Consider the following 21,762-nt stretch of genomic DNA (forward strand, 5'->3'; position numbering starts at 1 on the left):
AGACACCCAGTAGCCAGATTGCTAGATGAAATGGTAGTTCTACTTTTAGTTCTTTAAGGACTCTCCACACTGTTTTCCATAGTGGTTGTACTAGTTTACATTCCCACCAGCTGTGTAGAAGGGTTCCCTGTTCACCACATCCATGCCAACATCTATTATTTTTTGATTTTTTGATTATGGCCATTCTTGCAGGAGTAAGGTGCTATTGCATTGTCGTTTCGATTTCCATTTCCCTGATCATTAGTGATGATGAACATTTTTTCATATGTTTGTTGACCATTTGTATATCTTCTTTTGAGATTTGTCTATTCACGTCCTTAGCCCACTTTTTGATGAGATTGTTTTTTTTCTTGCTAATTTGTTTGCATTCATTGTAGATTCTGGATACTATTCTTTGTCAGTTGAATAGATTGGGAAGATTTTCTCCCACTCTGTGGGTTGTCTGTTTACTCTGCTCACTGTTGCTTTTGCCCTGCAAAAAGCTCTTTAATTTAAGTCCAAGCTATTTATCTTTGTTTTTCTCGTTTATTCGCTTTTAGGTTCTTGGTCATGAAACCCTTGCCTAAGCCAATGTCTAGAAGGGTCTGTCTGATGTTATCTTCTAGAATTTTTATAGTTTCAGGTCTTAGATTTAAGTCTTTGATCGATCTTGAGTTGATTTTTGTATAAGGTGAGAGATCCAGTTTCATTCTCCTACATGTGTCTTGCCAATTATCCCAGCACCACTGTTGAATAGGGTGTCCTTTCCCCACCTTATGTTTTTGTTTGCTTTGTCAAAGATCGGTTGGCTGTAAGTATTTGGGTTTATTTCTGGTCTATGTGTCTATTTTTATACCAGTACCATGCTGTTTTGGTGACTATGGCCTTATAGTATAGTTTGAAATAATGTAATCTGATGCCTCCAGATTTGTTCTTTTTGCTTAGTCTTGATTTGACTATGTGGGCTCTTTTTTGTTTCCATATGAATTTTAGAATTGTTTTTTCTAGTTCTGTGAAGAATTATGCAGTATTTTGATGGGAATTGCATTGCATTTGTAGACTGTTTTTGGCAGTATGGTCATTTTCACAATATTGAGTCTACCCTTCCGCAAACATGGGATGCATTTCCATTTGCATGTGTGGTCTATGATTTCTTTCAGCATTGTTTTGTAGTTTTCCTTGTAGAGGTCTTCCACCTCCTTGGTTAGGTATATTCCTAAGTTGTTTTTGTTTTTGTTTTTTTGCTTTGTTTTGTTTTGTTTTGCAGCTATTGTAAAAGGGGTTGAATTTTGATTTGATTCTCAGCTTGGTCGCTGTTGGTGTATAGAAGAGCTACTGATTTGTGTACGTTAATTTTGTATCTGGAAACTTTGCTGAATTCTTTTATCAGTTCTAGGAGCTTTCTGAAGGAGTCTTTAGGGTTTTCTAGGTATACAATCATAACATCAGCAAACAGCAACCATTTGACTTCCTCTTTACCGATTTGGATGCCCTTTATTTCTTTCTCTTGTCTGATTGCTCTGGCTAGGACTTCCAGTACTATGTTGAAGAGAAGTGGTAAGAGTGGGCATTCTTGTCTTGTTCCAGTTCTCAGAAGGGAGAAAAGCTTCTTTAAATCTGATAGGAAATATTTACAATCTATTCTCTCTGAAGCCTGCTATCTGGAGGCTTCATCTGCATGATAAAACATTGGTCTCCACAATCCTTTACCGTAACCCAGATATTCCTTTCTATTGATTCCTTGTTATTGATAATAACTCTTTCAACCAATTGCCAGTCAGAAAATCTTTGAAACTGCCCTCTGACTTGGAAGCCCCCACCCAGCCGCTTCTAGTCTTGCCTTTCCTGACCAATATATATCTTACATGTCTTGATTAATGCCTTATGTCTCCCTAAAATGTATAAAACCAACTTGTGACCCAACCACATTGGGCACATGTTCTTAGGATCTCCTAAGGGCTGCATCACAGCCCATTGATCACTCATATTTGTCACAGAATAAATCACTTCAAATATTTTACAGCATTTGACTCTTCACTGACAAGTATCTGTATGTACTATCAAATTTTTAGGATTAAGAACTTGTTGATTATAGAAATGTCAAACACATCCAAAATTAGAGGGAATGGTATAATGAACTTCTATTTTTTTACATATCATTCAAATGACAATGAACTTCTATATACTCATCACCCAGTATCAACTATTATCACTTCATGTTTTATCATCTCCCAAATATCCAGATTGTTTTGAAGCGAACCCCATGTATTCTGTAATTTCATTCATAAATACTTCAGTATGGATCTCCAAGGGATAAGAGCTCTTTGAAAACATATTCCCAATACATTAACACATCTAAGAAGTAATGATTTTTCCCTTACATCACTAAATATCCAGTTAGTGTACATGATTAGATTTATGGATGGGATGCTATGCTCAGAGGGGTTGAGGCCTCTGCCTAGGAATGACTAGTATAGCCAGATGATAAGGTTTGGCTGTGTCCTCACCCAAATCTTGAATTGTAGTTTCCATAATCCCCAAGTGTCATGGGAGGGACCCAGTGGGAGGTAATTGAATCATGGGAGCAGTTACTCCCATACTGCTGTTCTCATGATAGTGAGTGAGTTTTCACAAGATCTGATGGTTTTATAAGGGGCTTTCCCCCTTTTGCGCCACACTTGTCCTTCCTGCTTCCATGTAAAGAGGGATGTGTTTGCTTCCCCTTCTGCCATGATTGTAAGTTTCCTGAAGCCTCCCTAGCCTTGCTGAACTGAGTCTTTGCTTTATAAATTACCCAGTCTTGAGTAGTTCTTTATAGCAGTGTGAGAACAGACTAATACAGTAAATTGGTACCACAGAGAGTGGGGTGCTGCCATAAAGATACCCAAAAATGTGGAAGAGACATTGGAACTGGGTGATAGGCAGAGGTTGGAAGTTTGGAGGGCCAAGAAGAAGACAGGAATATGTAGGAAAGTTTCAAACTTCCTAGAGACTTGTTGGATGGTTTTGGCCAAAATGCTGATAGTGATATGGACAATGAAATCCACGCTGAGGTGGTCTCAGATGGAGATGAAAAACTTCATGGGAACTGGAGCAAAGGTGACTCTTGCCATGCTTTAGCAAAGAGACTGGTGGCATTTTGCCCCTCCCCTAGAGATCTATGGAATTTTGAACTTGAGAGAGATGATTTAAGGTATCTGGTGAAAGAAATTTCTAAACAGCAAAGTGTTCAAGAGGAAGCAGGGCATAAAAGTTTGGAAAATTTGCAGCCTAATGATGTGATAGAAAAACCCCATTTTCTGGGGAGAAATTCAAGCTGGCTACAGAAATTTGCAAAAGTAACAAGGAGCCAAATGTTAGTCATCAAGACAATGGGGAAAATGTCTCCAGGACATGTCAGAGACCTTCCTGGCAGTCCCTCCCATCACAGGTCCGGAGGCCTAGGAGGGAAAAATGGTTTCCTGGGCCAGGTTCAGGGCCCCCCTGCTGTGTGCAGCCTTGGGACTTGGTGCCCTGAGTCCTAGCCACTCCAGCTGTGGCTAAAAGGGGCCAATGTACAGCTCACGCCATTGCTACAGAGAGTGCAAGCCCCAAGCCTTGGCAGCTTCCACATGGTGTTGGGCCTGCTGGTGCACAGAAGTTAAGAATTGAGGTTTGAGAACCTCCACCTAGATTTCAGAGGATGTATGGAAAGGCCTGGATGTTGAGGCAGAAGTCTGCTGCAGGGGTGGAGTCCTCATGGAGAACCTCTGCTAGGACAGTGCAGTAGGGAAATGTGGGGTCAGAGCCCCCACACAGAGTCTCCACTGGGGCACTGCCTAGTGCAGCTGTAGGAAGAGGGCCCCCATCCTCCAGACTGCAGAATGGTAGATCCACCGATAGCTTGCACTGTACGCCTGGAAAAGCCACACACAACACCAGCCTATGAAAGCAGCAAGGAGCAGGGCTGTACCCTGCAAAGCCTCAGGGGTGGAGCTGCCCAAGGCCATGGGATGCAAAGCTGCCACCTCTTGCATCAGTGTGCCCTGGATGTGAGGCATAGAGTCAAAGAAGATCATTTTGGAACTTTAAGGTTTAATAACTGTCCCGTTGGATTTTGGACCTGCATGGGGCCTGGAGCCCCTTTGTTTTGGCCAATTTCTCCCATTTGGAATGCATGTATTTACCCGATGCCTGTACCCCCGTTGTATCTAGGAAATAACTAAGTTGATTTTGATTTTGCAGGCTCATAGGCGGAAGGGACTTGCCTTGTCTCAGATGAGACTTTGCACTTGGACTTTTGGGTTAATACTGGAATGAATTAAGACTTTGGAGGACTGTTGGGAAGGCATGATTGTGTTTTGAAATGGGAGCACATGAGATTTGGGAGGGGCCAGGGGTGGAATGATATGGTTTGGCTGTGTCCGCACCCAAATCTCAGCTTGAATTGTAGTTCCCATAATCCACGCATGTCATGGGAGGTACCTGGTGGGAGGTAATTGAATCACGGGAGTGGTTACCTCCATGCTGTCTCATGATAGTGAGTGAGTTTTCATGAGATCTAATGGTTTTGTGAGGGGCTTTTCCCCCTGTTGCTCAGCACTTCTCCTTCCTGAAGCCGTGTGAAGAAGGACATGTTTGCTTCCCCTTCCGCCATAATTGTAATAACTTTCCTGAGGCCTCCCCAGCCCTGCAGAACTGTGAGTCAACTAAACCTCTTTCCCTTTTTTTGTTTTTTTGTTTTTTTTTTTTGAGACTGAGAATTGCTCTGTCACCCAGACTGGAGTGGTGCAGTGAAGCGATCTCGGCTCACTGCAACCTCTGCCTCCCAGGTTCAAGCAAGTCTCCTGCCTCAGCCTCCTGAGTAGCTAGGATTACAGGTGCCCACCACCATGCTGAGCTAATTTTTATATTTTAAGTAGAGACAGGATTTCATCATGTTGGCCAGGCTGGTCTCTAACTCCTCACCTCAGTTGATCCACCCACCTCAGCATCCCAAAGTGCTGGGATTACAGGTGTGAGCCACCACGACCGGCCAACCTCTTTCCTTTATAAATTACCCAGTCTCAGATAGTTCATAACAGCATGAGAACAGACTAATACACCAGGACATAGGGCTGGGGCAGACAGCGCTTTACTAGCATCACGTGATTCCAGCTACAGATGGGCATATAGCAGCCCCCTTCCCACAGATGACATGGAGCAAGTCTGAAGCACAGGGCACTGGCTCAGGCAGGTGGTCATATCAATGGGGTGGTCCCCAAGGACACCAGTGCTCAGGAACCACAGGCCTCAAGCACACTCCTGCCAAGACAGGTCTAGGTCAAGATTAATTACATTAGAATCTCTGCAGAAGAGCCCTCAGCATCAGTATTTTGACCCAGAATTCTAGTATCCAGACAGCGGAAGCACAGCCTACCCTGGGCTTGAATGCAAACTTCACCATTGAATGTATAACCCGAGACAAGGAACCTCAGCTCTCTTAGCCTCAGATTCCTTGTCAGTTTAATTTACTGTGGGTCACCGCCATCCTACATTTGCACTTGCACTTTCCCTTCCAGAATGACTTCCCTGCCAACTCATATTCTAGTATCCATAAAGACCCAGTTCAGAAACTAGTTCCTCTGTGGCTAATCCCGTCCTGAAATCATTTCTCCTTCCCCTGACATGGTGGCATTTATTACATGTGTTATGGGCTCGGAGAGGAGCTGGAGGCTCTTTAGAAACCAGCTATTCCAACCCTTGACTTTCATGACAAGAAATTGAGGAGCTGATCGAGGAAAAGACTTGCTCAGTGTCCTAGAGCAGGTGCACAATGAAGCTGTGATAGTCGGGGATCTTTCTGTTGCCCGGAGCACAGACTCGGGCATTTCTAGATCAGCCACTTGCCTCTCTGAGCTTCAGTTTCCTCACCCATAAAACGGGGAGGATAATGCCCACCTCTCAGGGTTGCAGTGAGATTTAGATGATGGGCTTTGTAAACTGCAAGGTGATGTGTACTTGTGAGGGCTGCATTACCTGTTACCTCCATGAAGACAGCATTAAAGGCATAGGAGCTCCTTGGGGAAGGGATCTGTCTCAGGCAGCAGGAAACACCCAGCACACAACTGGTGCTCAGAAAGCCAGGCAGGGAGGCTTGTAGCAGGCCCAGGAATGTGGCCCACAAACGGGCGCCATAGCTGCTCCAGGGCTCCAGGGCTCCAGGGCTCAGAGAGGTTTCTGGCTGGGATACCAGGGGAAAGAAGAGGGTGGAAGACCCAGAACTTTAGCAGACTTGGTGGGAGACCATGATACGGGGGCCAGAGAGAGGTCTGACATCACACAGATCTGGACTCCAGTGGCAACTCTTCTGTGTTTTGCCTGGACTACTCTCCACCCGGGGGCTGATGTGAGGCTCACAGGAGGCCCCCAGCGGGTGACACACCCAGTCTGGTGCCCAGCACGCTGTGAAATGTAATTAACACAGCTTCACTCCCCACTGCCCCTTTCTGAGCAGTCATCTCCATCATTTGATATAGTCTGCAGTAAGCACTTAATTTTTTTTTTTTTTTTTTAGACAGAGTCTCACTCTGTCACCCAGGCTAGAGTGCAGTGGCACCATCTCGGCCTGCTGCAACCTCTGCCTCCCATGTTCAAGAAATTCTCGTACCTCAGCCCCCTGAGTAGCTGGGACTACAGGTGCCCGTCACCATGCCTGGATAATTTTGGTATTTTTAATAGAGACGGGGTTTCACCATGTTGGCCAGGCTGGTCTTGAACTCATGACCTCAAGTGGTCTGCCTGCCTTGGCCTCCTAAAGTGCTGGGATTACAGGTGTGAGCCACCGTGCCCGGCCATGAGCACTTAATTTTATCAAGTAAATATTCCATGAGGCGTGTGTTATCATCTCCATTCTATCCAAGAGTGGCCTGAGGCCTGGAGAGGTGAGGAATTTCCCTGGGTCACATCAATGCTGACTTGTAGAGATGGGACTCAAACCCAGGTCAGCCTGAATTCAGAGCCCAGGATCCCTTTTCTGCTCCATAATGTGGGGCTGTGTCAGGAGGATACTGGTAACAAGTTGGGGATTCTGACCTGGCTCGGTTCCTAGGCTGTCAGCTGGGCCACCTCTAGGCTCCAGGAAGGGCATGACACCAATGGTAGATGATGGCTCTATAAGCCAGGTCAAGCTCATTCATTCTGAGGCTACATTAATAGAGGCAGTGGTCAGGAGGTGGGAGGTGAAAGACAATTTAGAAACAGTACTGGTCATATCACCTCTGGGGCAGTGCTGGACTCCATGCTCCCAGAAGGTTGTGAACAAACTCAGGGTATGGGGCTGGAGCTCCCTGAACAGCATCACTGGGTTGGCGATGTCCCTGAGGAGTGGTTGTAAGGTGTGAGCTGCTCACCATGCAGAAGAGTGACCTCAGAAGATCAACACCCTTCGTCCCCTCTCCCCAGGCAGGCAGAGCAAGCAGAGTCTGTGGGTCCAGGGTGCAGAGCTGGGATCCATGGGGAAGACGCAGGCAGTTGGATTTTAGCACCACGTGAGCAAAAGTCTAAGAGTTAAATAAGATAAAAACCAGGGAAGTGCTTAAAAACAATGAAGTCCTGCCAGGGATGCTTGTGAACGGACTCTGCCATTGTCAAGTTGCCAGCAGATAACTTTGACGCATAAGCCACATATAATAGAGATCAAAGAGACGTTTTCAGAGCAGAATGTTGTAAGCAATTGAGATATTCAACCATCTGAGCCAGAAACATTTCCCCACACGCTGCTTGGCAAAGGAGGGTGATGGAGAGGGAGGTGGGAGGGGCCAACTATCTTTCCCCAGTCTAAGTCACAAAGCGAAGCAATGGGGATAAAGCACAGGTCAAAGCCCCTGCTATGTAAAGAACTGACGAGGGAGGGGTGATCAAGGGAGGCTGAGTGCCTGTGGGCATGGAGGCCTGTGTCCGTGACAAGGGACAAAGGACAGGGAGCAAGAATGTTCCTAAAGGCCTCTAAATCCTTCACCTGGTGACCCAGGTGGCCAGGTTTCCCCTCTGCACTGGGGGAGGAAATCCCAAACCCAGCTGCTGAGGGTGGGGGCAGTGCATAGAGCATTCCAGCTCTGCAGACAGTGTTGTGGGAGCCGCCGCGGACCACCTGGCTCCAAGTGGGACAGCCTTTTCCTGCTTCAGGGACAGCGTCCGTACCTGCCCCCACCCAGGAGATGGCCAGAGGGGCAGAGTCCTGCTCAGACCCAGGGGGTCCTGGAGGGAAGGGGACAGCCTCCTGCATGCTCACTGTCTGCCCCTTCCTCCTCCTTTTCCAATCCCACTGCAGCACTGGGCCCTCCTTTCCTCTGCTTGCTCCCTTTTCTCACATTTGCTCCCCAAAACCAAACTCCTCGCCATGCCCCGACAGTGCCTTCCTGACCCAGCCCCTGCCTGCCCTGCTCCCCCCGACCCCCACTCACTGCCAGCCCTTCCCTCCTTCAGGCTCACCCCAGGGCCTTTGCACCTGCCATTGCCTTCACCTGCAAAACCCAGCCTCTCATCCTCAGTCTCAGCTCAGTTGTCACCTCAGGAAGGCCTTCCTGGGCCACCCGGGCCAATGTTGCTCTCACCCCCACCCTGCCTCACTCTCACACGATCTTGTTTTCTTCACGGCCCCACCAATCCTGGAAAAATCTCATATTTACATTTTCCCATTTGTTGTTCAGCATCTGCTCCCGCACGCCCACCAGAATTAAGGTTTCTTCAAGGCTGTGTCTCCAGGGCCTATAACTCACTAAGCATAAGCTGATAAATGAATGAAAGAATGAATGAGTGGCTTATTGTCTCTTTATTTATTTAGAGACAGGGGCTCACTTTGTTGCCTGGGCTGGGGTGCAGTGGCGTGACCATGGTTCACTGCAGCCTCGACCTCCTGGGCTCAAATGATCCTCCATCCTCAGCCTCCCAAGTAGCCAGGGCCACAGGCATGCACCACCATGCCCAGCTAAGTTTTTATTTTTTTTTTAGAGACAGGGTCTTGCTATGCTGCCCAGGCTGGTCATTTTCTCTTTAGTTCCCACGTGTATTCCTTTGCTTCCCGTTCTCACTCACGCCTCCATCTCTCTAACCTCCCCATCTCCACCAAGGCTGAGCATTTCCTCAGGGCCTGGCCAGGGGCACAGCATGGGTCCCGTGCTGCCAATGGGGAGAGCAGTGACTCGTGGAGAGGCCAGAGGCCTAGTGTCCCTGGCATCCTCTCTGCCCCAGGTACAGGCACAGCTACGTCACAAACCTTCTGCAGGGATGAGGCTGTGGGGATAGCAGGGGCCACTGGGCCCAACAGAAGCACCCACAGCTGGGATCCTCAAAAGACCCAGACCCCCCTCTCCTCCTCTTCCTGCTTCCTGCCAGGGCCTTCCACCCTCTGGACCTGATAGGAAGTCAGAAGTCAAGGTTTCCTGAGTGGGGTAGATGCCGGGGGTCACCCCCAAGGGCCGCTGCAGGACTGAGAAAGAGTCTGGGGGGAGCACCCCCACCCCATCATCTCAGTTGGCTCCTCTGGTCTCTGACGCAGGCATCAGGCACTTTCTCCATCTTCTGTGAGGTGCTCCGTGGGCAGCTCCACGGCAGAACAGGAGCCCCCTCTCCCCAGCAATGCTGCCCTCCTAGTCCCCCCGTGGAAATTCTGAAAGTAAGACGTGTGTCTCTGTGGCTGTCCTCCTTTCTCTCCCTGATGAGACGGGGCAAGAGGGAGGGCAGGTGACCTGGGTACACAGTGACCGGGGACATGCTGACAGGCTGCGCCCCAAGGAACGGGCTCCAAGCTGCAGGGTCTCCACGGAGATTGGCAGGGCCTCTTCCCGCTGGGGCAGATGTGGGCACACAGGACAAAGGCCAGAGCAGGAATCAAGGGACACCAGTCACTGGGCTGGCCCTGCTCGGCCCCCTCAGGCCTGGTGGGTGGGCCCGAGCTCCTCTCTATGAGGAGCTATCTGGGGTTGGAGGGGGCTTGTTTCCAGGATGCGAGTGGCCAGAGGGCTGTGGAGGGAGGAGAAGTCACGGGTAAATGCCTGGGGCTCGGGAAGGGTAGGTGAAACCACATGGGTGCAGGCGCAGCCACAGTGAACCCAGGTCACTCTTCCCCCAAATCCTGCTCTGAGGGAGGACATGTGGCCCTCAGTGTGGCTGAGCTGGAAGTGTCAGGGAGGTCCTGGGATGGCCACTCCCCAGAGAACTGCACTGATGTCCCTGCTAAACAGATAACTGTCGAGTGGGTGGGGGAGGGCCACACGGGACCCCCCAAGTCTGGAGGGCTGGTCAGAGAAGAGGGACCAGGCCACTGTAGGCCAGACCACACACAGGGCCAGCCTCGTCCAAGGTCACGTGGGGACATCTGGAACAATGGCAGGAGGACTGGCAGGGAGCTGGTGAAGCCGCAAGAGGCACCTGTCCCATGGGTGGCCCAGTGACTGCACCTGGCAGGTCATGCAGACTGACCAAGGTGACTGTCATAGAGCAGGTCATGCTGACTGACCAAGGTGACTGTCATAGAGCGTCTAGCACAGGTTGGGCGCACAGCAGTGACCAACACACGTGCCAATGGCTGCATGAGTAGGCCAGAGGGACGCAGGTAAGCAGGTGGGCAGGCAGATGGCATGGATGGCCTACCCAGGGTCCAGGGAAGCAGCTGGTGCGTTCCCCCCAGCACAGCCACCCCCTCTCCATCCCTGCCCTCTGCCCACCTCACCTGATGGGCCCAAGGAGCTGGGCCTTGGTCCTGGAGAAAACCTCGAGGGCCATGTTCCTCAGCAGGCCCTGCATCCACCACAAGTCCGCCGGCACATCGGGCAGCCACACCACCAACCTGGAGGAAGGGGCAGTTCAGCTTTGCCCAGGTGAGCCTGGGGTGTGGCCCCACCAAGCCCACCCTCCCCATAGGCCCAGAGCACAGCCGGGAGCCCTGCACCTGAGGGCTGCCCAGGTTAGGGAAGAAGGGCCAGCAGCATTGGCCACTGTTGCAGAGCAGGTCAGAGCCACAGGGGCACCTGCAGGGTTGGAAAGATCCAAAATGGACTTTGAACTTGGCAGAGGTGGCCAGGCCTTAGGTTCCTTGACTCCAGAGGAAACAAGTAGGAAGCGCAGGGAGGGAGAGGGTGGACCTTTGGGGTCAGGCTGGCTTGAGGCTACAGCCCAGCCTCCCTGCCCATCAGCTGGGTGACCTGCACAGGTCAGGGAACCTGTCTGGGCCTCCGTTTCTTCACCTGTCAAATGAGGACAGTCACCTCACCCATAGTTCCTAATGTCCTCCTTATCGCCGTCCATTTCTCTCTCTTCTCTCCCAGCCAGCCCCTGCCCTCCCTATCCCATGCCCCTTCGTCCACTCTCCTCTCAGAAGCTGCTGGCCCTCCGAAAACACAGCTGACAGAGCCCCCTCTTGCTCAAGATGTCCCCGTGGTTCCCCACTGCCTCCATGATGGAGCCAGCCCCAGGTTCAGGGTCCTTGGAACTGCGTGTTATCCCAGCACAGAGGAGAGACAGCATGAGTCTGTCTGCAGAGCCACAGCCCTGTGCGGCCAGGCCTGAGAAAGCCCTGGCCGGACACCTCAGACACTGGGCACTGCAGGGCGTCAACCTGCACCACAGCACCCTTGGAGGGGCCCCTACACCAGACCTCAAACTAGGCATGCAGTCCAGAGAGTGTGGTGTGACGGCAAGACATAAGCTGGACTGTCACCTCCCTTGCTCTGGACCTCCTGCCTCTATTAATGCAACCTATGTGTTGAACATATGTATTGTGAAATATACCAAGAGTGAGCTTCCCTGTGGTCTGGGCAGGCTCCCCTTTGGGGCTCACACAGTGAGTTTCTTTTTTTAACTTTAGGTTGGACTTTACATTTATACTTTTGGATTTCAACTTGTGGTTTCCGTAAACAGCTCAGCGTGAGGAGAATCTGTCGGTAGAAAGCTCTCTCCTGGCTTTGGGCCACTGGCAATTTAAACAGCAGGGCTGACCCAGTCATTAACTCAACATTGAGCAGGACAGAGACCTGTGGTTCACCATCATAGACCTTCTTCCAGAGAATTTTTAAAAATACAGGTCCCCCCATGACACCTCCCTGCTTAAACCCTTCCCAGCCTTTCCACCACTCTCCAGACAAAGACCACGCTCAGCTGGCTCCAGAGCTCGGTGCGTCTGCCCCACCAGCCTCCCCTGCGTCGTGTACGGCACACTCCCTGAGGCTCCAGCTTTACTGGCCTCCCTTCCTGCTCCTCGAATGGGCCTTTCTCCCTCCTGCCTCTGGATCTTTGCACATGCTGTTCCATCTGCCGAGAACATTCTCCTTGTCCTCTTTGCCTGGTGGACGCTGACTCATCCTTCAGATTATAGCCTAAGAGTCATCTCCTCCGGGCAGCCTTCCCTGGCCAGAGAGTCCCTAGATTGAGCTGCGCAGCTGGAAGCCAGTGTAGACCTCTCCCAGAGAACCTCTAGGTGGCGCTGTAGTTACAGGTGAGTGTGTGATAATTTGTAGGTCGTGAGCTCCACCAGGCCAGGAGCTGGGTCTGCGTCGGGGCTGCTTCCATGGCCCCCAGCCAGGCCTTGGCCCCTGAGAGGTCCTCAGCAACTGCTGGTGGGATGAATGAACAACTGACGCAGACGGGCACATTAACCGGCAAGTCAGAATGTTACTGAGAGCCTAACCACAGCCGGCCTGACTTGGAAGGGGCTTGTTTTACAGAAAAGGAACCTGTAGCGGTGGCTCACGCCTGTCATCCCAGCACTTTGGGAGGGCGAGGCGGGTGGATTGCCTGAGCTCAGGAGTTTGCCACCAGCCTGGGCAACAAGGTGAAATCCTGCCTCTACTAAAATACAAAAAAATTAGCCGGGCGTGGCGGTGTGCACCTGTGGTCCCAGCTACTTAGGAGGCTGAGGCAGGAGAATCGCTTGAACCTGGGAGGCGGAGGTTGCAGTGAGCCGAGATCACGCCACTGCACTCCAGCCTGGGCAATAGAGTGAGACTCTGTCAGAAAAAAAAAAAAGAAAAGAAAAGAAAGAAAAGAGAAGAGAAAAGAAACCTGTAGCCCAGAGAGGTCAAGAGACTCAGGCCCAGCCACACAGCCAGCCTGAGACTCAAGAGACCCAGCCCCAGCCACACAGCCAACCTGAGATTCTGATGGGTGGAGCAATGGTCAAAGGTCACGGAGACAGTGTAGGGCCCAGGAGGCCGACCAGGAAGCCCCCGACTTCCAGTCGTACCCCCCATGCTACTTCTCCACCAGTCTCATTTTGCAGAGGAGATCACAGAGGCTCTGAGTCATGCAGTCAACACCACACAGTGTGGGGACACCAGCCGGGCTCCCCCCACCCTGCCCAGCCTTACCCACCCAGTGTGCCAGCCGCCCCTCCTGCCATGGGCACCAGTCTCCGCCACAAGCCAGGCCCTTCCCAGGCCCCCTGGCCGAGCCTTACCTTCTGCTGCGGAAGTAGATGTACTCGAAGGGCAGTGTGCAGGGTAGCAGCAGGTACGTCAGCACCTGTCCAGGCCCCGAGCGCCAGAAGCGGGCCCACCGGCTGGGATCCCTCGTACATGCTTTCTTCAGTGCTGCAAGAGAAGCCCTGGCATGGCCCTGCCCACCTGGAGTCTGTGGGCCAGCAACCTGAGCCCCCCCATTTCACACAGTAAGAGACTGCACCCCCTCCACCTTCTGCAGATGAAGAAGCAACACTGAGCAAGCCCCCACCACAGGCCAGCAGGTAGCTCTGCGCTCATCGTTGTCCATGAGACAAGTGGTGTATGCCCTCTCATAGATGAGGAGACTGAGGTTCAGAGTGGAGAAGTGACTTGCCTAAGGACCATCAACAGGAAGTGGCAGGGCCAGGATGGACTTGAGGACTCTCAGGCTCCTGAGTTGTTTCTACCTCTTCTGCCCCTCTAGAAAGTCTGTGGCCTGCTAGGCTGGGACAGATGCTCTCACCACACTCTCTCAATAACAGTAACACGACAGTGTTATTAATAACCACAGCTGCAACTATGACCGCAGCAACCATTTCCTGGGTCCTCTATTCACTGACCTGACCAGAGTGGAAGGGACCAACATCTGGGCTGGGACGGAGCCGGAGCCCAAATCCCAGCCTCCAGACACAGCCCAGGCCACGGCTCGGGCCACCACGTCCACTCTGGCCACTGCCCTCTGGAGACGGAGCATTTGAGGATTCACAGATAGCACAGGCCAGAGACCCTGCTCCACATCCACCTGCCGAGTGTCCTAGGACGAGTCCTAGCTTCCTTCTCCATAAACTGGGGATCCCAGCAGGACATTCCTCCCTGGGCAGGCAGGTGAGGATTAGAGATGAGATTCACAATTCCCTTCCCAACTGGCGAGGGCGCAGCGCCCAGGAGTTGGTGCTCCACCCAAGGCAGCTCTCTGGTGCCCCCATGTGGCTACAGGCACACTGCCGGGTTCCAGAATCCCAAGCTTGGACCTCAGGGGTTCGGCACAGGTCCCCGCCCATTTCTGCACGTCCTCGTGTGGTCTCCGGCATGGAAAGGGGCCCCCTTCCTCATCCCCTTGCCCACCCCACTCTCCCTGATCTGGCCTCGACCGCCATCACTCTCCTCCCAGCCTCCCACCCCTTCAGCCTCTTCCCACCCAGCTGGGTCCACCACCCCCTCCCGCCCACCTCACTCGCTCCTCCCACAGCTTTTGAGGCCACCTGCCCACCCTGCCAGCCTCCCAAGCTCACCTCTGCTGCCTGCCCCTCATGCTGCAGCCACAGGGACCTCCTGGCTGTCCCTCACCAACCCCAGGACCTTTGCACGTGCCATGCCCTCTCCCCGATGCTCTTCTGCCTCTTGGCCTGGCCAACATCTCTTTTCCAGCTTCACTTAGATGCTGCTCAAAGTCACCCCCCACCATCGTTACATGTGCCTGTGGGACTCTGTACTTTCCTGTTGTTGCAGTTGTGACATTTAGTCACACAGCAGGCGGGCAGACTAAATGGTTCCGAGTAGAACCCCTAGTTCTGCCATTTGCTACTGTGTGACCTTGGGCAAGTCGCTTAACTTCTCTGTGCTATGGTTTCCTCATCTGTACAATGAGAACAATTCTGTACTATCCTCAGATGGTTGTTGGAAGGATGAAATGAGTTCATTTTCATCTGGGGAATCCAGAACCCTCTGTGTGTGCCTCTCCTATGTCTGTCAACACTCCCGCCCTTTCCGGGGCAGTGGGCAAAGACCTGGCTTTCGCAGGCACAGGCTTGGGTTCAAATCCCCTAGTTGCAGGCTCTGAGCCCTTGGTGAGTCCCTTCCTTTCTCTGAGGTTTGGTTTCCTCATCAGTGAAGTGGGTATGAATAATGCCTAGGCCCAGGGTTGTGGGGAAGAATGAACGATGCCACATGTGAAAAGCCCATAGTACCACACTTGGCATTTAGTAGGTGCTCAGTAAATGAGTCCTGTCCTCTTCCAGACCACGAGTGCCTTCAAGGCAGGGTCCCTGAGCCCGGGACCCTGAGTGCAGGGCCCTGGTAGGTGAGCAAATGCAGGTAGAGTCCCTACCAGCCTCCAGCTCTGGCGAGAGCTGCTCAAAGTTGGGTACATCCTTGACTTGCACATGGGGCACTTTCCAGTTGAGAGACAGGCCCCCCTTCCGGCGTTGGTCACAGCCAGCATCCCAGTTTCCATCAGCCGGGGCTGGGGGTTCCTTAGACACCAGCGTCCATAGCACTGGTTCCTTGGTGAGTCCTGGGTCAGGGGAAGGGAGAGGATAAGTCACGCATCTGAGCCTCCCCAAGGCGCCCCATGCTGCCCACATCCCTCAGTGCCCAAACCCAGTTCTGGGGATCCACTGTGCTGTGGGACGGGCCCACAGCTTATTCCGGATGACTCCCTTCTGCCTTCCCCTGGCCCTGCTCTGCCCTGCTCCCTGCCCACTTTCGAGTGGCTTATCAGAGCCCAGACCCCAAAGACACAATCCAGAGTTCGAATTCTGGCTCCACCACCTGCAAGCTATGTGACCCAATGCCCTTTGCCTCAGTTTCCCTCTCTGTAAAAAAGGAAAAGTAAGACCTGCTTTATACAGTTACTCTGAGAATTAAACAAGATAAATACATAAAGCTTAAGCTCACGTCTGGGCACATATTAAGCGCTCGCCAAATGCCTCCTGATTGTGTGTTTTTGGTTGTAACGTAGGACTTGAGCACATGAGTTCTGGAGCCAGGTGGCCTGTGTCTGAATGTCTGTTGCACCAATTTGAAGAGCTCTGTCCTGTGGATGATGTTCAGGCTCTCCAGCCCAGACCTCTCTGGCACACCCACTGCCCCATGAACACACACACACACACACACACCCCTCCTGCCATATTGAGTTATGTGCCCTCAAGGTGCCTGCCTCTGTCCCTTCTCTCTTGTTTTTCCCTCTGCCTAGAATGCCCTCTTCTTTTGCTGGAATCTTCAATTTTGCTGGTGTCTTCATAACTAGTCAAAACCCAGCTTATCTGTCACTGCCTCCAGGAAGCCCTCCTTGCCTACCCCCAACCCCCAGGCTGAGTCCAATGCCTCCTCTGGACTCCCACAGCCTTGAGCATCCCTCTGTCACTACACCCATCTCCCTGGGTTGTCTCTCTCTGAGTCTGTCCCCCTGTACCAGGCTGCAGGCTGCTCAACAGTGGAACTTGTATGTGATTCTTCTCTGAGTCCCCAGTACTCAGCTCAGGTCCAGCACAGAGCAGATGATGAGGAAGAGACTGAGTTAGCCCATGTCCCTAGCAGCTCAAAGGCCCAAGAGGCAGGGTCTACCTGGCACCATGTGGGACATGATCCCCAGCCACTGTGGGACTGCCACCTACCACGTCTCTCCAGGAACCTCAGGGCATCCAGGTAGCCTTGTCTGCAGTTGTCGGCCACTACCTGCCAACACACAGGGCGAGGGTGGGACGGGCAAGGCCTGGACCTGCCCCTCGAGTGGATGTCACAGGCCAGAGACTTATCTTCAACTGGAGATAGTCCCAGCCCAGCCTATTCTCCCCAAGTGACCGTTCAACAGGGCTCAGGGACCCCTGGGGACCTTAGCACTGGGCAGGAGGGGCCAGAGGCCTGCAGGCAGAACAGATCTGCTTGGCTAGTTCTGTCCCTGCAGGACCATTGCATCTCCCCCCTGAGACACCCTGGCTGCTCTTGCCCCAGCCCCTCCCCTCTCTTGCCTCAGTTTCTGTCTCTGGAAAATGGGATAACAAGGCCTGGGATGGCTGGGACTTTGTCTGGCCCCTTGTAGGGCAGTGGAGGGGGTTCCCTTTGCCCCTTCGATGTTCACTTCCAGTACCACACTGAGGTGGGCTGAGCAACCAGGAGCCCCACTTGCCTGTCTGATTAAAGTCCCACTGGTGGCAAAGGGTGCTGTCCCCCTCACATCCTTGCTGTGAGACTTCAGCATGGCAGTGCCAACTCTCTGAGTGCCTCAGCTTCCTTATCTAGAAAATGGGGCTGGGGTTTCCTGCCCGCCCAGGGGTGTGGGGAGTACCGGAGTAAATGGACGTGACTTTGTCTCGTGACTTAGAAAGCACTACACAAACCTGAGAGGTAGAAGGGACAAGGAAGAGCCAGGATGTGGATGGGGCAGAGGAGTGTGTGTGTGTGTGTGTGTGTGTGTGTGTGTGTGTGTGTGTGTGTGTTTCTTTCTTTCCTTTTTTTTTTTCTTTTTTTTTGAGATGGAGTCTCACTCTGTCACCCAGGCTAGAGTGTAATGGCACTATCTCGGCTCACTGCAATCTCCACCTCCCAGGTTCAAGCAATTCTCTTGCTTCAGCTTCCTGAGTAGCTGGAATTACAGGCATGCGCCACCATGCCCAGCTAATTTTTGTATTTTTAGTAGACACAGGGTTTCACCATATTGGCCAGGTTGGTCTTAAACTCCTGACCTTAAGTGATCTGCCAGCCTTGGCCTCCCAAAGTGCTGGGATTATAGGCATGAGCCACCACACCCGGCCAGGAGGAGTATATTTCAATAGTTGTCAAATTATCTGTTTTCCAGAAATACCAAGGGGTAAAAAAACCCTTCCTTCATTTTTTTCTTTGCATTTGTGCCTTGCCTCTACAATGGATGGTCAGTTTGGCCACAGTCAAGGACAGTGGTCAAGAGCATGGGCCTGAGCCAGCTCTAGGTCTGAATCCTGGTTTTGCTGCTTCCAGTCTGTGTGACTTTGAACAAGTTGCTTAACCTCTCTGAGCCATAGCGTCCTCCCCTGAGAAATGGAAATGATAACGGTACCTGCCTATAGACCCTGGCCCAGAGGAGCACAGGCAAAGGCCCTGCTCAAAGGCCAGCTGAGCAGAGTTGGCGTGAGTGTGTCCCATTGACATGGGGCCAGTCCTCATTCATCACTGGCTCAGGGCAGCAAGAACAGTAAGGACACAACTGAACCCCAAGCTTAGGATTCAGGTGTTTGGCTGTGAGACTCAGGACATGTGTTGTAACTGCCTTCAGGCTCGGGGGGCAGTGGGGGTTAGGAGCACACAGAGTCTGACTCACGGGGCCCTTGACCTTGGCCAAGCCTCTAACACCATCACAGGGCCAGACCTACCTCGAGGCTGGGGGGTATGAGACATATGAGCCCCAGGAAGAAGTTCTCAGTGGAGATTTGGAAGCTGGAGTTGAAGACGTTCAGCTCATGCAGGTTGGGGGAGGTGCTCTGGGGGCAGATGTCCACTGTCCCATGGAAGGGTGACACCGTGATGGTGGAGGGGCAGTCCGCAAAGGGCAAGTTGTTGCTCAGAGCCCCATCAACGTAGCGCTGCAATTTGTGGGGAGCAGGTGGGTGGTGCTGCCCTCTCAGAGGGCCTCCTACACTGGCTGCAGCCGGTGACCCTCCAGCTGTCCCTGAGTCACCAGGGCCACTCCAGCCCAGGAGGCTGAACGCCCCCCAGGAGCAGGGGGAGGGCCTGGCACACAGTAGGTGTTCAAGGAGCGCTGGTTTCCTCCACCCAAGCACCTCTCCACGGTGTGCACCCCAGGCTGCCCAGAGCACAGAATGGGGTTCCAAAGTGCACTCACCTCCCCTCTGAACTCGGGGGGGATCAGCCCGCAGTAGAAAGGAAAGTATGAGGTGCAGACCAAGGCCTAGGAAGAGAAGAGTCAGCGGGAACACAACTATGCATGCTTCTTGCATTCAGAACCTCCCTAGGCACGGTTTCTAATCCCAACAGCCTGCAAAGGAGGTGTCATCAGTCCCACGTCCAGATGAGGGAGCTGAGGCATCACCTCCCAGCCAAGCTCTCCAAGGGAAGCAGGGATTGGAGCACCTCTGTCTTGACACCCACCTCCTCTTTCTGTGGGTGTGCAGGGAAGGAGGCCAGGTGCAGGCTCCTGAGGAAGCCAGCCGGGGACCCCAAAGAGTGGCCCAGACTCCTTGCCTGTGTAGCAGTTGGGATGGGGTCTGGCACATAGTAGGTGCTCAGTACACATTAGCTGCCGTGACTGTTATCAGTCTGTGGGAACAAAACTGTCACCTGCATCTCCATCTGGTCAGGGCCAGGATGGGTTCTGCACCTCCCAGAGAGAGTTGGGACGTTTCCAAGGGTTCCGTGAGACAAAGTCCTATATTCAAAAGTTTGCAAGCTCTGGGTTGGTGGTTCTCAACTAGGAGTGATTTTCTCCCCTACAGGACACCTAACAATGTCAGAGACATTTTTGGTTGTCACACTGTGTGCCTGCACTTGAGCGTGCGCGTGCACACTATTGGCAAATAATAGTGTCAGGGTGTATGTGAAGCATCTTTTTTAGACATCCTATTTCATTTCAATACAGGATGGTTCCTTACCTCCTTACTTGGAGATGAGTTCATTATCGATACCGCCTGCCCCCCAGAACCACTGAGCATAGAAGCCCCAGGAAGGCAAGGGTTTCTGTCTGTTTTGCTCCCTGTTACAGTCACAGTGCCTAGAATAGTGACTGGCACATAATAGGTGTTCAATAAATGTCAACCCACCGCCAAAAAGCGGCGGGAGGATGGAGTGGGGTGGAGGCTGGGGCTAGCCAGCTGCCCTCTGGAAAGAGCAGTCCCTGTGGGGGCCCTGACTCAGCAGCCTGACTCTGCCGGGCCCCAGCCAGACCCTTCTGTGTGCAGCAACCTGGAAAGTCTCCAGACCCACCCTGCCGACCCTCTCTGGGCCTCAGTTTCCTCACCTACAAACAGGTCCACCCGCCCTCCCTCCTTCCGCCCCTGCAGAAACGTCTGACGGGGAAGTACCTGGATATCACTCTGGACTAGATGGAGCCCGCCCACCAGCCAAGCCCTGGGCACCCCCCACCCCACACCTGGATGAGCTCATCGCGGGTGGCGAAGTCAGTGACCAAGAAGTTGCGTCCGTCAGGCCAGCGGGTCAGCGAAATGCCCAGCCGCTGGGAGGCCAGGACGTGGGCGTTGGGGGGCAGAGCGTCCTGCAGCTGCTGCTTGACGTGCTCGATGGGCGCGTAGGCCGGGTGCAGGATGCTTAGGCTCAGCCGCTCCAACTGCCCAACCATGCCCAGGAGGTGGGAGCAGCAGAAGTCTGCAGTGGGGGCAGGGAAAGGGAGACCTCAGGGCCCAGGGGTCCTGCCAGTCCCTCCACACCCCCACTGCCCTCCTAGGTGCAGTGGGAGCGGGGTCCTCCCCACTCCAGCTCAGAATTTCTGGGCTTGGCCCCGGATTCAAATGATCCGTTCACCTTTTCACTTTTTGCCCTGCCGACCTGGGAAACAGAGTTTCTGGCTCTGAGCCACGATCCCTCCTCTGCAAATGGGGGTCACCTAGTCCCCAGCACTCGATGTTCTCATGGGATTAAGTGAGGCTGTGCCGGGGGTAGAGGGCGCAGAGCACAGCGCCAGGCACCAGCGTCTCTGGGCTCAATCCGCTTTCATTAAGCTGTCCCCGCCCCTTTTCGCCCCCGCGGTCCGGGACTCACCGACCGACTTGCCGCAGACGATGCTGACTGCGTTGAGCGCCCCAGACGAGGAACCGTAGATGCGGCGGGCGCCCTGGAGGAGACGCGGGGCTCGCTGGCGCAGGCATTCGGTGGCGCCCACGTGGTAGGCGCCCAGGTAGCCGGCGCCGGAGAAGGACAGGTTCCATCTGCCCTCCTCCTCTAAGAAGCCCATGGCGGGTGGACCGGGCGGGGTGATCGGGACGAGGAAGGGTCACTCCGTGACCCGGGATAGGGCCGGGATGCAGCCTTGGACGGGGCTGGGCCCAAATGTGGGCTCTGGAGGGAGCCGGGCTGGGGCTGGTGCTGGTGCTCCCTGCGCCGCCCCCGGGCTGCGTCACCTGCGCCCCAGCCAATGAAGTCCCCGGGTCGCGATCAGCCCCCACTCCAGTTGTGCGCCAGGTGTGCCCCAGAAGTGCCCGCGCGCTGTGTATACGCTGGCGCCGCCCCCACGCGCCCGCCCCGGATCCGCATCGGGTCATAGATTTCTGGGTGACACGGCAGGGGAGTGGGACCAAATCTTGCCTGATCTCTGGTAGTCTGGGCAGATGTTATTCCAGTCCTCATTACGCAAATGAGGCAACTGAGGCGCAGCCCAGGATGGTGACAGCCAGGAAGTGGCAGAGTCGAACCCAGGACACCTGGTCTTTGGGGTCAAACCAGGCTTAAGTCCGCAAGAGAGGTCTCGGGGCCAGCCCCGGCTCCAGCCAGCACCACTGCACCTTCCCCTGGCTCACCCGCTCTCCAGGCCTCACCTACCATTACAGCCTGCTCAAACATCCCACCTCCTCCCTCCTCCCCTAATCAATCCATTGGAAAGTGCTTTATAAACTGCAAAGCTGCAAGAACTTGGGTTTGTAGTGATTAGGGCTGTCTGGGCTCCAAT

At 53.2% G+C, this 21,762-nt stretch overlaps 1 protein-coding gene across 6 annotated transcripts in view; it reads right to left on the bottom strand.

The window, feature by feature from the left end:
* PNPLA5 (patatin like phospholipase domain containing 5) overlaps positions 1–21,210 on the bottom strand; it is a 29,483-nt gene extending 8,273 nt beyond the window's left edge. Inside the window, exons 1-9 of one of the 6 annotated variants that reach the window (XR_008622477.2) lie at positions 20,859–21,210; positions 20,233–20,465; positions 18,970–19,035; positions 18,496–18,709; positions 16,769–16,825; positions 15,481–15,666; positions 13,391–13,523; positions 10,670–10,786; positions 5,977–7,499 (exon numbers count right to left, since the gene is read on the bottom strand). Coding sequence is in view for 5 of the 6 variants with exons in the window: in XM_055105423.2 (XP_054961398.2) it covers positions 9,870–9,960; positions 10,670–10,786; positions 13,391–13,523; positions 15,481–15,666; positions 16,769–16,825; positions 18,496–18,709; positions 18,970–19,035; positions 20,233–20,465; positions 20,859–21,051 (1,290 nt within the window). In the remaining variant the exon portion in view is untranslated. The other 5 variants (XM_055105425.2, XM_055105423.2, XM_055105422.2 and 2 more) reach the window with 5 other exon arrangements.
* Positions 21,211–21,762: the final 552 nt, after the last annotated feature.

This window comes from Pan paniscus, chromosome 23 (assembly GCF_029289425.2).
Source record: "Pan paniscus chromosome 23, NHGRI_mPanPan1-v2.0_pri, whole genome shotgun sequence".
NCBI lineage: Eukaryota > Metazoa > Chordata > Mammalia > Primates > Hominidae > Pan > Pan paniscus.